This window comes from Panthera pardus, unplaced genomic scaffold (assembly GCF_024362965.1).
Source record: "Panthera pardus isolate Hobbes unplaced genomic scaffold, ASM2436296v1 HiC_scaffold_6, whole genome shotgun sequence".
NCBI classification, from domain to species: domain Eukaryota; kingdom Metazoa; phylum Chordata; class Mammalia; order Carnivora; family Felidae; genus Panthera; species Panthera pardus.
In genome coordinates this window covers 80,640,065-80,652,130 of record NW_026526991.1, presented here as the reverse complement: position 1 = coordinate 80,652,130, position 12,066 = coordinate 80,640,065, and the positions used below count along the sequence as shown (strand labels likewise).

Sequence of the window (12,066 nt, the reverse complement as noted above, 5' to 3'; positions counted from 1 at the left end):
CCATTTAACCATCAGTGAACACTTAGGTTATTTCCATGTCTCGGCTATTGTAAATAATGTTGCAGTGAACATGAGGGTGCAGATATCTTTTCAGGTTAATGTCTCATTTTCTTTGGATAAATACCCAGAAGTGGAATTCCTGGATCTTATGGTGTTTCTGTTTTTAATTTCTTGAGGAACCTCCATACTGTTTTCCACAGTGGCTGTATCATTTTACATTCCCAACAGTGCTCCAGGGTTCCCTTTTCTCCACATCCTTGCCAATACATGTTATTTCTTATCTTTTTGATAATAGCCATTTTAACAGGTGTGAAGTGATATCTTGTGGTTTTGATTTGCTATTTCCCTGATGATGACTGATATGGAGTGTCTTTTCATGTGTATGTTGGCCATCTGTATGTCTTTGGGAAAATGGCTATTCAGATCTTCTGCTCATTTTTAAATTGTATTGTTTGGGGTTTTTTTGTTTGTGTGAGTTATGAGTTCCTTATATACTTTGGATATTAACTCATCAGGTATATTTGAGCCTCTTTGTATAACTCCTATTTTGCATAAATAGCATGTTATACTGTCTTATTTTCTATATTGGTTACTAGGCCCTTGACTATAGACAGTGTCTTAGTCCCTGTTCCATGGACAGTTTTCCATGTATGTTTTTGTTCCATGTATGTTTTGTTTTTCTAACTAATCATAAGGTCCCCATTAGCATATATAATCTTACTGTATTTTGTTTTTTAGAGTATCTAGGTCAGTGCTAGATAAAAACACTAAATGTTTAATAACAGCTGTCCATTTGGGATTTCTATAGATTTTTGAAGTAGAAGGTTTTCAACTTGAAAAGTGAGGTGACAAAGTAGCAAACTCCCTTTTTAGTAATATAAAATGTAGCATACTTGGTAGATATTAGGAATAATTAGCTTACTGGAATAGCTTAATAATGACCTATTAATAAAATTATTAATAATCAACAATCATAATTGTGCCCAGTTTGTAAGAAATATCTTTGCAACAGTTTGATGTCGTATGATTTGCGTTATGTGTAGATCAAGTTTGTTTTCCATTTGATCATGTTTATTCAGATATTTAAAAAGTATTCTTGGTGCACCTGGGTGGCTCAGTCAGTTAAGCCTCCAACTCTTGATTTTGACTTGGATTATGATTGCACACTCCAAGAGATCGAGCCCCAAGTTGGACTCTGGGCTGACTGTGCAGAGCCTGCTTGGGATTGTCTCTGTCCCTCTCTGTCCCTCCCTCTCTCGCTATCTCTCTCTCAAATGAATAAACATTTTGTTTTTATTTTTCACTGTTTTTGGAAGTTCTCTACAAATTTTGTTCTCTACAGAAGTTTATTTTCTGATGCTGATTTATATTTGACAATGTTAATATAATTCATTTTCTAGAAGAATATTGGTAACTCCTAACAAGGTGCATCTCTTTAGTGTGAAATGTATTTATGCATAAGCTTCTATGTAATCTAATTATGAATAAACTAATAATACAGTGTTTATTAAAGAAAAAATAAACACATTAATGGAATTCCCATGATCAGTCTGAGCACTTGTCGTAGACCAGTAATAGTAAATAGTACTTACTTGCTACCTGTTCCTTGATTCCAGACAAATAGCACATCTGGCTTTTGTTTTATTTGTTTTATTTTTTTAATGTTTATTTTTGAGAGAAAGAGACAAAATGTGAGCGGGGTAGGGGCAGAGAGAGAGGGAGACACAGAATCTGAAGCAGGGTCCAGGCTCCAAGCTGTCAGCACAGAGCCTGATGTGGGACTCGAACTCATGAACCACAAGATCATGACCTGACCTGAAGTTGGATGCTTAACCAACTGAGCCACCCAGGTGCCCCCTGGCCTTTGTTTTAAAAGAAATTTTTAGTGTTGCTCTGAGAGTCATCTGTGTCTCTGTCTCTGACTTTCTTTTTTACCTCTATGCTGTTCCACATGATCACCTTGGATGAAAATAAACCAAAAAGAGGGTGAGCGGTGGGAGAGGAGCTCCATTTTTAAAAAGTGCTTTAAAATACTGTCATTTTTCTTAACACAAAAGTGCTTACTGTGTCCACCCAGTTTAAATTAGTACTAACTTTGAAGATCAGGAACCAGATTTATCTATTACAACCTCTTCATTATATCAATTGAGAAATTAAGATTTAGAGGAGAGCTATGTACTTTGCTCAAGGTTACAGAGTTTATTACCTGAAGGACTCAGATTTGAACTGCAGTTTCAAAGTTTCATATTCTTCCCATGGTATATTATTTAGTGTAGTTCATCTTTGACTTCCATTAAAAATACTGTGAAATAAGAGATGAAATCAAACCTGAACTTTAGCTCCTTGTTTACTGTCTTCTCAAACTGAACAGTTGACCATTGAAAATTTATCTCCATAACCTGTTTTCAGCTGGGGGTTGTATGAGACTCCCCTGCAAAGCTTTTTTAAACTAGAGATGTATGAACTCTGTGGAATTAAAATCTCTAGTGCAGAGACTCAGGAGGGTTTCTTCCATTTTAAAGACTCCACATGTGATTCTGATGTAAGTTCTGATTGTGAATAATTTCCCCAATCTTTGAGTCTTTCTAATAAAGAAACTAATTGGAGGGCTGGCATATCTCTTTAAAGACAATTTTTGTACATGTATCAAGTATCAGAGCTGAGGGTGGGGATCAGAATTAGAATGAGAAGGGCAAGAAAATGGAGGGATTTGTCTGTGATATAAACACAGACCTTTTTTTTCACTTGACGTGGTAGGCAGTAGGCCGCTGTTCTGGATTCTTGGGTGGGATGATGATACAATCAAGGGGACACTTCTCAGATCTCTTTGCCTTCAGGTAAGACTTCATATTATATCCATTAAAATTATTTTCTCCTCTTGATCCCTGCTGCTTCCACCCTATATAGGTCTTTCACTCTAATAGCCTTATTGATTTTCCCATCTCATTCATCTTCCAGGTTGCTGTTCGAGTAATTGCTCTAAAAAGCAAGTCTGTTGTATCATATTCCTTAATAAAATCCTTCAGTGGTTCCCTATTACCCAGGATAAAATCTAAACTACTTAGGCTGTCTATCCACAGCAGTTGGCCACCTCATTACTAGTTACTCAGGAAATGTAGGTTATGTATTCTATGTCTCAGCCATAATGAACATAATATATTCTTTTATAACTTTGCACATGCTGTTCTCTCTGCTTATGATCCCTTTTTCAAATTGATCAACCTTGCAAATTCATATGAATCTTTTTTTTTTTTAATTTTTTTTTTTTAACGTTTTTATTTATTTTTGAGACAGAGAGAGACAGAGCATGAACGGGGCAGCGGCAGAGAGAGAGGGAGACACAGAATCGGAAGCAGGCTCCAGGCTCTGAGCCAACAGCCCAGAGCCCGACGCGGGGCTCGAACTCACGGACCGTGAGATCGTGACCTGAGCTGAAGTCGGATGCTTAACCGACTGAGCCACCCAGGCGCCCCCATATGAATCTTTTAATACACTTCAGATGTAACCTGTCTTAGAAGTTGTCTGTGCATCCTTTTTCCCTCCTCCCATTAGCATTACTCTTACTACTTTTACAGTAATTGTCCATATCCATGTCTGGCTGACCCCGTTAGACTGTGAGACCACTGAGGGCAAGGACTATACATTTCATCCATCTTCATATTCCCAACCTCTAGTATAATGTCTGGCAAAACAGCATTTGTTAAATTTTTTAAAAACCAATCTGAATTAAATTGAATTCCTTGACATATTCATCACTTAAACATTTAGCTGTGGTAACTGAAAGAATTGGCAGTATTTTTTTTTTTATCCATTATGGATATTTTGCCTCTTCTTATTTTTTATGATTTTCAAATAACTTGGATTTTTTTTAATGGTTAAACTGTTTTCCCTCATATTGCACAATGCCTTACTTGTAATCATGAGAAGTGGAATATTACTATGATTCATGTCCTAGGCAAAGGGAGTTGTAAATAAGATGGTAGAAGGTGACAAATTTGTGTATTTAGTGGAACAGATATTTCTTTGCCTTCTATTACCTCAGAATATACTGACCATTGCATGAATGCAGTGTTTTTCTTTGTATTGAACTTATGCTTACAAGGGGGAGAAAAGGTAACAGGTTCCATTAAATTATTCTTTTATTCTTTATATTCTTTTTTGCCATGTCTCTCTGTTCCTTGGAACATGTTGTTCTACCACTAACAAGATTTGGGCAAATTATTTAATTGCTCTGAACTTCAGTTTTTGGTCCGTAAAACAGATAGTAATAGTACTGCCTCACAAAGAGTTGGGGTAGAAGTTAAGTGAATTCATCTATGGAAGGTGCTGACATACATAGTAAGTATTCTAAACTGAGTGTTCTATTCAGACTCGTCCCATGCTACTTTCCTCACCTTGGCCTTCATTCAGTTCCCTGAATGCACTGAGCTCTTTCGTACCTCCAGGCCTCTGTGGAGACTGTTTTCTCTGCTGGGATGACAGTCTTTATCTGACTGGCTCCTACTCAACTCCAGGCTTCTGGCTACCCTGGCAGTTCCAGTACAGCACGGTGTGTGCCTGACACAGTAGTTGTGCAGTAAATATTTATTGAGTGAGTGAATAATTGGGCCACTTGTGGAAAAGAGAACAGATCGTGTGGAATGGAAGGTTGCTTCCTCTAGGATGATAGTCTGAACGGGTTCTCTCACTGTAGGAAGGGAAGAAGAGAGAGCCCACATATATGTATATGTATTATATGCACACTTATAAATTAGTTGCTAAAATTATAACTGTTTAATGGCTGAAGAATTAAAATAGGAGTCTACAGGTTAATCACACTCTTTGCCTAAATGGTGATCAGTTCAAGCTTAGTGGTGTTTTTCATTGCTGCCCAGTAATTTGAATATGCTATTATTTCTTTCTTTTCTTTTCTCTTTTCTTTTCTTTTCTTTTCTTTTCTTTTCTTTTCTTTTCTTTTCTTTTTTAATGTTTATTTATTTTAGAGACAGAGTGTGAGCGGGGGAGGCACAGAGAGAGAGGGAGACACAGACTCTGAAGCAGACTCCAGGCTCCGAGCTGTCAGCACAGAGACCGATGTGGGGCTTGAACTCACGAACCTTGAGATCGTGACCTGAGCTGAAGTCAAACACTTAACCGACTGAGCCACCCAGGCGCCCCTTGAATATGCTGTTGTTTCTACTTTAAAATTAATGCACTTCAACTACACTTCAAAAAAAGAAACTCTCAAAAAAAAAAACCTCTTAAACAACCGCCTACTTCAATTTTGGGTATGATTTTAGAAGCTAAAACTTGGGCAGCGAATTATAAGCAAAGGTACAAAATTGTAAATAAAATTGAACCATAGCAGTGTTTTTAAAAATGGATATAGGACAAGCACTGAGTGTCACCAGTATTGATTAGTTTCTTTAGGTGGTAGAATTATGAATGATTTTTATCCTTTTATTTATTTTTTTAAATATTTATTTATTTTGAGAGGCAGGGGTTCAGGGAGAGAGAGGGGGAGAGAGTATCCTATGCAGGGTCCACACTGTAGATGGAGAGCTTGATGCAAGGCCCATTAAGACCTGTGACCTGAGCCTAAATCAAGAATCGGATGCTCTACTGACTGAGCCATGCAGGTACCCTGATTTTTTTCCTTTTAATACTACACCAGAATTCACTTCTTGGTTACTATCCCTCTAGGATTAAACCTGTATTTTTAGAGGACCTTAATGTAGCATTGGACTTTTTGCATAAAGACAGTGAAGTTAAAAAATCTTTTGTTTTTGTGGTTTTGTGTTTTTTTTTTTTTAAGGAAACTATTCCCAAAAGGCCACTTGAAGTCACATAAATGTAAAAGCCTTATTTCACAATTGCCATTTTTAGATATAACATCTTGGAAAGATACTGCTTATTTACAAAGAATACCGAGCCTCTTTAAGTATAAAGTTTCTGACTGTGATGTGCCATGTTTCTAGAAATGTCTACTTTATATTTCAGTCCAAATCAATTAAATTTGTTTCCTAAGTTTTGTCCTTACCCCCTTTTACCTCATTCTGTACATTCTCCCAGGTGCTATAAAGTATCTTGTATATGCTGACAACTCTGAACTCTATCCTCAAGCCTCTCTCCTGAGCATCCTGTGTTATTTGACACCTCCTTGTTGTAAGTCATAGAAACTCACTCAGGCCAGCCTAAGCAGAAGATAGAAGGGCAAGGATGCTACAAGATCTCAGGAATGGGCAAGAACAGAAACTAGGAGTGTGAGGGCTTTTATTCTTTGGACTCTGTTACTTTATAGGCAACTGCCTTACTCTTTTCTCTCCCGAGACTGATTTCTTCTCCTCCAGTCTGTATGTCAGAAAACATGACCTTGACTATTTCAGGATTTATAGGACTAGTCACCCCCAGGGGAGAGGGGGAGACAAGGGAAGAGCGAGCAAAACTAATACAACTAAACTTAAAATTAAGTTATGTCCTTGGACTCATCCTGCAGAAAAGGGACTCTGCTTCAGTCAGGTATTACTCGGTAACTGGCCAGATAGGCAGGATGATACCAGGGAAACGTACCTGTCTGGGGCCAGTAATTTGTACAGAAGGAATTGCCCCTTGGTAGAGTGAATGAATTTAATGAATGAATGAACTGACCTAGATTAGGTGCTCATGAATTAAAACACCACAATAATGTTATTGTGGTTATGATTTTTTAAATGACCCCTTTTTAAAAAAAAAAAAAAAAAAGAACTTGGGCCACCTGGGTGGCTCAGTCGGTTAGGCATCCGACTTTGGCTCAGGTCATGATCTCGCGGTTCGTGAGTTCGAGCCCCGCGTCAGGCTCTGTGCTGACAGCTCGGAGCCTGGAGCCTGCTTCAGATTCTGTGTCTCCCTCTCTCTGACCCTCCCCTGTTCATGCTCTGTCTTTCTCTGTCTCAAAAATAAATAAACATTAAAAAAAAAAATTAAAAAAAAAAAAGAACAATACCAATATATTATGGATGAAATGATATAAAGTCTGGAATGACCTTCATAATAATTCAGTGAGGGCGTGGTAAGGGGGCAGTGGATAGAGGCTTATATGAAACTGGACTGCTATGCATTGATTGTTGAAACTGGGTGATGGGTACATGAGAGTTTATAGTGCTGTCCTCTCTACTTTTATATGCATTAGAAATTTTCTGTAATAGACTCCTTTAAATCACAAAAACAAAGTGTATTTAGCCTCATAGAAAATGATTATAGGTTGAATTTTGTTTCAGTATCAGTAGTATTGCATTTGAATAATGAGGTATTTTTTGGCTTTGCCAGCCCTATTTTTATTTCACCGGAAGGGGTGTTTCAGTAGATGCCTATTAGGAACAAACATATGTACCCCTTTTCTAAAATATTTGGATATGAAAACATTAGTTTTTAGCTAAGATGCCTGGAGACATCCAGCTCTGCCTAGTACTGTCTAGCACATAGTAGGTTCTTAGGAAATGTTTTTTGAAAGAGTGCCCAGAAGCAGTCACAACCCAAAAGGGAGCTTTGTCTGTTGAGCTTTTTTCTTGCAGTTTATTTGGTGAAGAAGTCTTTGGGGGCGGGGGGGCGGGTGGTGTTTGTTTGTTTGTTGTGGTTTTTTTCTGTAGCCTTTTCCATCCTTTGAATTCTGCTGATTGTATCACCATAGTGTAATTTTTTAAGTTTATAGTTGCATCTAGAGGCTTAACCAAATTCTATTTTGATTTTTTTTTTTTTACTACTGTATAATTAGTATTGTGTTCTTCCACCAGGAAGTGCATGGTTATCTGATTGTCTCTCTTTTTTGAATTTAGCACTGTAGCTTTTTTAAGTTAAAACTTATAGAAAAATTGTAAGTTTTTGATAGTGAAAACTATAGGTTTTTAAATAAATTATTTCAGATCACTGATCCAGACTAAATTTCCCAAGGTCTGTTACTACAAACTTAAAAAAAGAAGTTTTAAATTTTATTCATATAAGACATTGTCTTAGTCCATTTGGGCTCCTGTAACAATACCACAGACTAGTCTGCTTATAAACAACAGAAATGTGTTTTCTGCAGTTGTGAAGGCTGAGATGCCCAAGATCAAGGCATTGGCAGATTTGGTGTATAGTGAAGGTTTAAACGACTTTCTTGCTATGTTCTCTTGTGGCAGAAGGGGCAGGGCTTTCTCTGGACATTAAACCCCATTTATAAGGGCTCCTTCTCAAGACCTAAATACCTCCCTAAGACCCTACCTCCAATACCAGAACTTAGGGAGTACTATTTCAACAAGAATTTGGGGGGGCGGGGATATAAGCATTAAGTCTATAAAAAAAAAATATGAGTTGTCCTCCCAGGTTTAGATTTGTTGGAACTTGTTAAGTAGAATCACTGGGAATCTTAGAGGGAGTTGATTAGTAAAATATAAAAAAGATTTCAGAATCTCATAGTTATAATTCCATAGTACAGAACTGATATATATAACAATATAGTTTTCTTTTGTTCTGTTTCTGCATTCACTAATTCTGACTTCTGCTGTATCTTAGACTCCTTTTAACTCCATCCAGTGATTTATTAATTTTAGATACTGTGTTTTTCAATTCTAAATGTTCATTTAATTGTTCATCTTTTATGGATACCAATTCTATGCTGAAATTCTTCATTATTTAATTCATGTTGGTTATCTTCTCCTTTTTTTTCTTTAACACATTAATTCTTAGTTATTGTAAAGTTCCTGTCTGCTAATTTCATTATCTTGATCATCTGGAGTTCTTCTGCTATTGTTTGTTTTCCCTTGGTTATTAATTACTTTTTTCTTCAGATGTTTCAAATGTCTAGTAACTTTCTTGTATGCTAGATGTTGTGTGTGAAAGACTCATAAAAGCTCCCAATTGCTGTCAACCATCAGAATTTCTTCCTTTTTTTTTTTTTAATTTATTTTTGAAAGAGAGAGTGAGTGTGCATGAGCGGGGAAGGGGCAGAGAGACAGAGGGAGACACAGATTCTGAAGCAGGCTCCAGGCTCTGAGCTTTCAGCACAGAGCCCAATGTGGCTCAAACCCACCAACAGTGAGATCATGACCTGAGCCGAGGTCGAATGCTTAACCAACTGAGCCACCCAGGCGCCCCCCTCCTTTTTCTCTTAGGCAGAGAGGGTCAGGGGTTTATTATTTTAATCCAGTCATGATTCAGGTAGACCAAGGCTGGGCTTGAGTTTTGTAAGATTTAGTGCAGCTCTGATTTGTTCCTTTTCCTTAGGCATAACCTTCAAGGCTTTTGATTAGGAACTTGGTGAGTCAGCTTCCACATCTCTGAAAATCTACTGAAGAGTCCTTTGTGCTGTACAGAAATTTTGAGCTTAGCTTGGTAGCCTCTAATCTTGCAGTAAAATCTAGCAGATGTTTTGAAAGGGAGATTGGTTGTGTGTTTACAACAGGACTTCCTCCTTCTAGTGGGACTTTGTGTCTTAAACACTAGGAAATTAATGGTGGATTTCACACTGCTTTTTAGAAGCCTGATTCTGACTCCCCACCCATAAGTAGCCCCAGAACTAAAACCAGTCATGTTTGGGGCTCTTCGTTTCTGGTCTGTTATAAGAGCCCTGGATAACAGGTCAAACCTCACTTGTTTCATTTCCCAACTAAAATCCTTCTCTATGAGCCAAGTGCCAGTCTTGTACAGAATTGGAAAATGCCTTCAGGAAAGAAAGTGGGGATTTTCAGAAGGATCCTTCTCATACCTTTGCAGCCTGGAATTCACATTCATCTAGTCATTACTGATTCTGTAACTCTCTGATATCTTTAAGATATTGGAGGGTGGGTGGTCAGTTACAGTTGACCCTTGAATAATGCAGGGGTTAGAGATGCCAACCCCCCATTTGTTAAAAATCTAGGTGTGTAACGTTTGACCCACCGAAAACTTAACTACTAATAGCCTACTGTCAGAAGCCTGACTGATAATAAGGTTGATTAACACATATTTTGTATGTTATATGTATTGTATACTGTATTTTTATAATCAAGTAAGCTGGAGAAAAAATGTTGTTAAGAAAACTGTAAGGAAAAGAAAATACATTTATAGTCCTGTGCTGTATCAAAAAAAAAAAAAAAAAAAAAAATCTGTGGACCCATGCAGTTGAAACCCATGTTGTTCAAGGCAAGTACAGTTGTAGCTAGTTATAGCTAGACTGGAAGCATTATGTGATCTTTTACATCCTGTTTGAAAGTGGAAATCATAATGTAAGATTAAAAGATAATTTTAAGGGTTCCCCCCCAAGGATTTTATGTTTATGCCTCTTAGAAATGAAAAAATATTCTAAAGTGATAAGCATTATGGGCAGCATTATTATTTTTATGTCATTGACAAAGATTAGAAAAGAAGATTGGAATAGGTTCTTTTTTTTTTTTTTTTTTAATGTTTATTTATTTTTGAGAGACAGAGAGACAGGGAATGAGCAGGGGAGGAACAGAGAGAGAGGGAGACACAGAATCTGAAGCAGGCTCCAGGCTCTGAGCTGTCAGCACAGAACCCAGCACAGGGCTTGAACCCACAAACCGCGAGATCATGACCTGAGACAAATTCAGTTGCTTAACCGACTGAGCCACTCAGGCGCCCCTGGAATAGCTTCTTAATATATCATTTATAGACCACCATCTCTTCCAGTTAGTTCTGTTCTCTTCACCAACAAGCTCCATTTGGTTGACACTCATCTGTGAAAACTTCTGTATTAATGACTAGAAAAGATTTCTTCCCTCATAAGGTAAATATATTGATAATGATTAGCTTTTATTTTTCCTGCTTGAAAAACAGACATTCTAAAGATGTAAAGATCTTTTCTTACATTTAATGTAGGACTTCAAAGAACTAGGTGTCCTTTTCTTGACACAAGTGCTGTTTTGTGCACGTGTGCATGTATACTTTCTAATCTACATCTGGTTAGACATAAAAAGCCTATACCCAAAGGAGACTGCAGGAAAATTGGAGATAACTCAGTTATTTTTAAGAACGGGCAGTGAACTGAGAAATTTAAATCTAATCAGTGATATGTTTGTCAGAAAGACAGTAACAAGCATCAGGAAGAACATTACCTTTATATCAGTGATAAGAAGTAAAGACCTCTTGTTTAACTGTTTTATCTAAATGTCATAAAAATCAATGATTTTGTTAGTGGGGATAACTGCAGAACATTTGGACAATTGCATCTGTGTTTATATTTACCTTGAAAGTTTCGATTTACTGTTTGATAGGAATAGTGATGCTGTTGACATAGAAACATATTTTGCAGGTAGTCTAATAAGGTTTGAATCCCACTCTTCTTCTGTGTTATTAGTAGCAAGCATTTATTTAGTGTTTACTCTGAGCCAGGTGCTCTAAGTGCATGGATATTCCTTACCTCTTTTAATCAGCAGAACAGCCCTTGGAGTCAGTTCTTACAGAAATGCCAGCTTGTCAGCATAGTAAGTAGTGAAGCTGGGATTTAAACTCAGTTGGGTAAAACACCAAAACCCATATTAAATATAGTATCAATACCACCTCCCTGTGTGACCTTGAGCAAATCACAGATATACATCCCCTAATTCTGAAGCCCTAAAAGCTTTGGAAATTGTTAATCTTTTTATAACTTACTTGGTGGCAAAATGAGACGTCAGTGGATGAAAAGCTATCTGTAGCCTTTGTTTATCCCATTTATTGTGAATATTCAGACATGGTAATGTATTTGCTTTAGGGAGTGTTACCATAGACCTTCTCTGGAAGTGTTACAAAATATATGGTATGTGCACCATACTAACTTTCTAAAGTAGGAACAATTCTGAAATCTGAAATTCTCAAGTGGCTGTGGCCCCCTATTTAACGTCCATAATATTTAGTTTTCTTATCTGTAGAGATGTTAACACCTAACCTAGTAGGTTTTAATAAGAATTATATGAAATAATTATGTAAGTCTTTAGGCTCAGTGGTATATAATAAGTATTAAATTTATTGGTATCGTGGGGCACCTGGGTGGCTCAGTCGGTTGAGCGTCTGACTTCAGCTTAGGTCATGATCTCGCAGTCTGTGAGTTTCAGCCCTGTGTTGGGCTCTGTGCTGGTAGCTCAGAGCCTGGAACCT

At 37.3% G+C, this 12,066-nt stretch overlaps 1 protein-coding gene across 5 annotated transcripts in view; it reads left to right on the top strand.

Annotated features, from left to right (window-relative positions):
- The window catches only part of MRPS35 (mitochondrial ribosomal protein S35), a 47,382-nt gene that overhangs the window by 32,269 nt on the left and 3,047 nt on the right, over positions 1-12,066 (top strand). The window contains exon 8 of one of the 5 annotated variants that reach the window (XM_019452318.2): positions 2,758-2,837. The exons of 3 other annotated variants lie outside the window; for them this stretch is intronic. In XM_019452318.2, coding sequence (XP_019307863.1) covers positions 2,758-2,837 — 80 coding nt within the window. Of the gene's footprint in view, positions 1-2,757; positions 2,838-4,982; positions 6,718-12,066 lie in introns of those variants that run through there. One more of the 5 variants, XM_053895313.1, reaches the window with a different exon arrangement.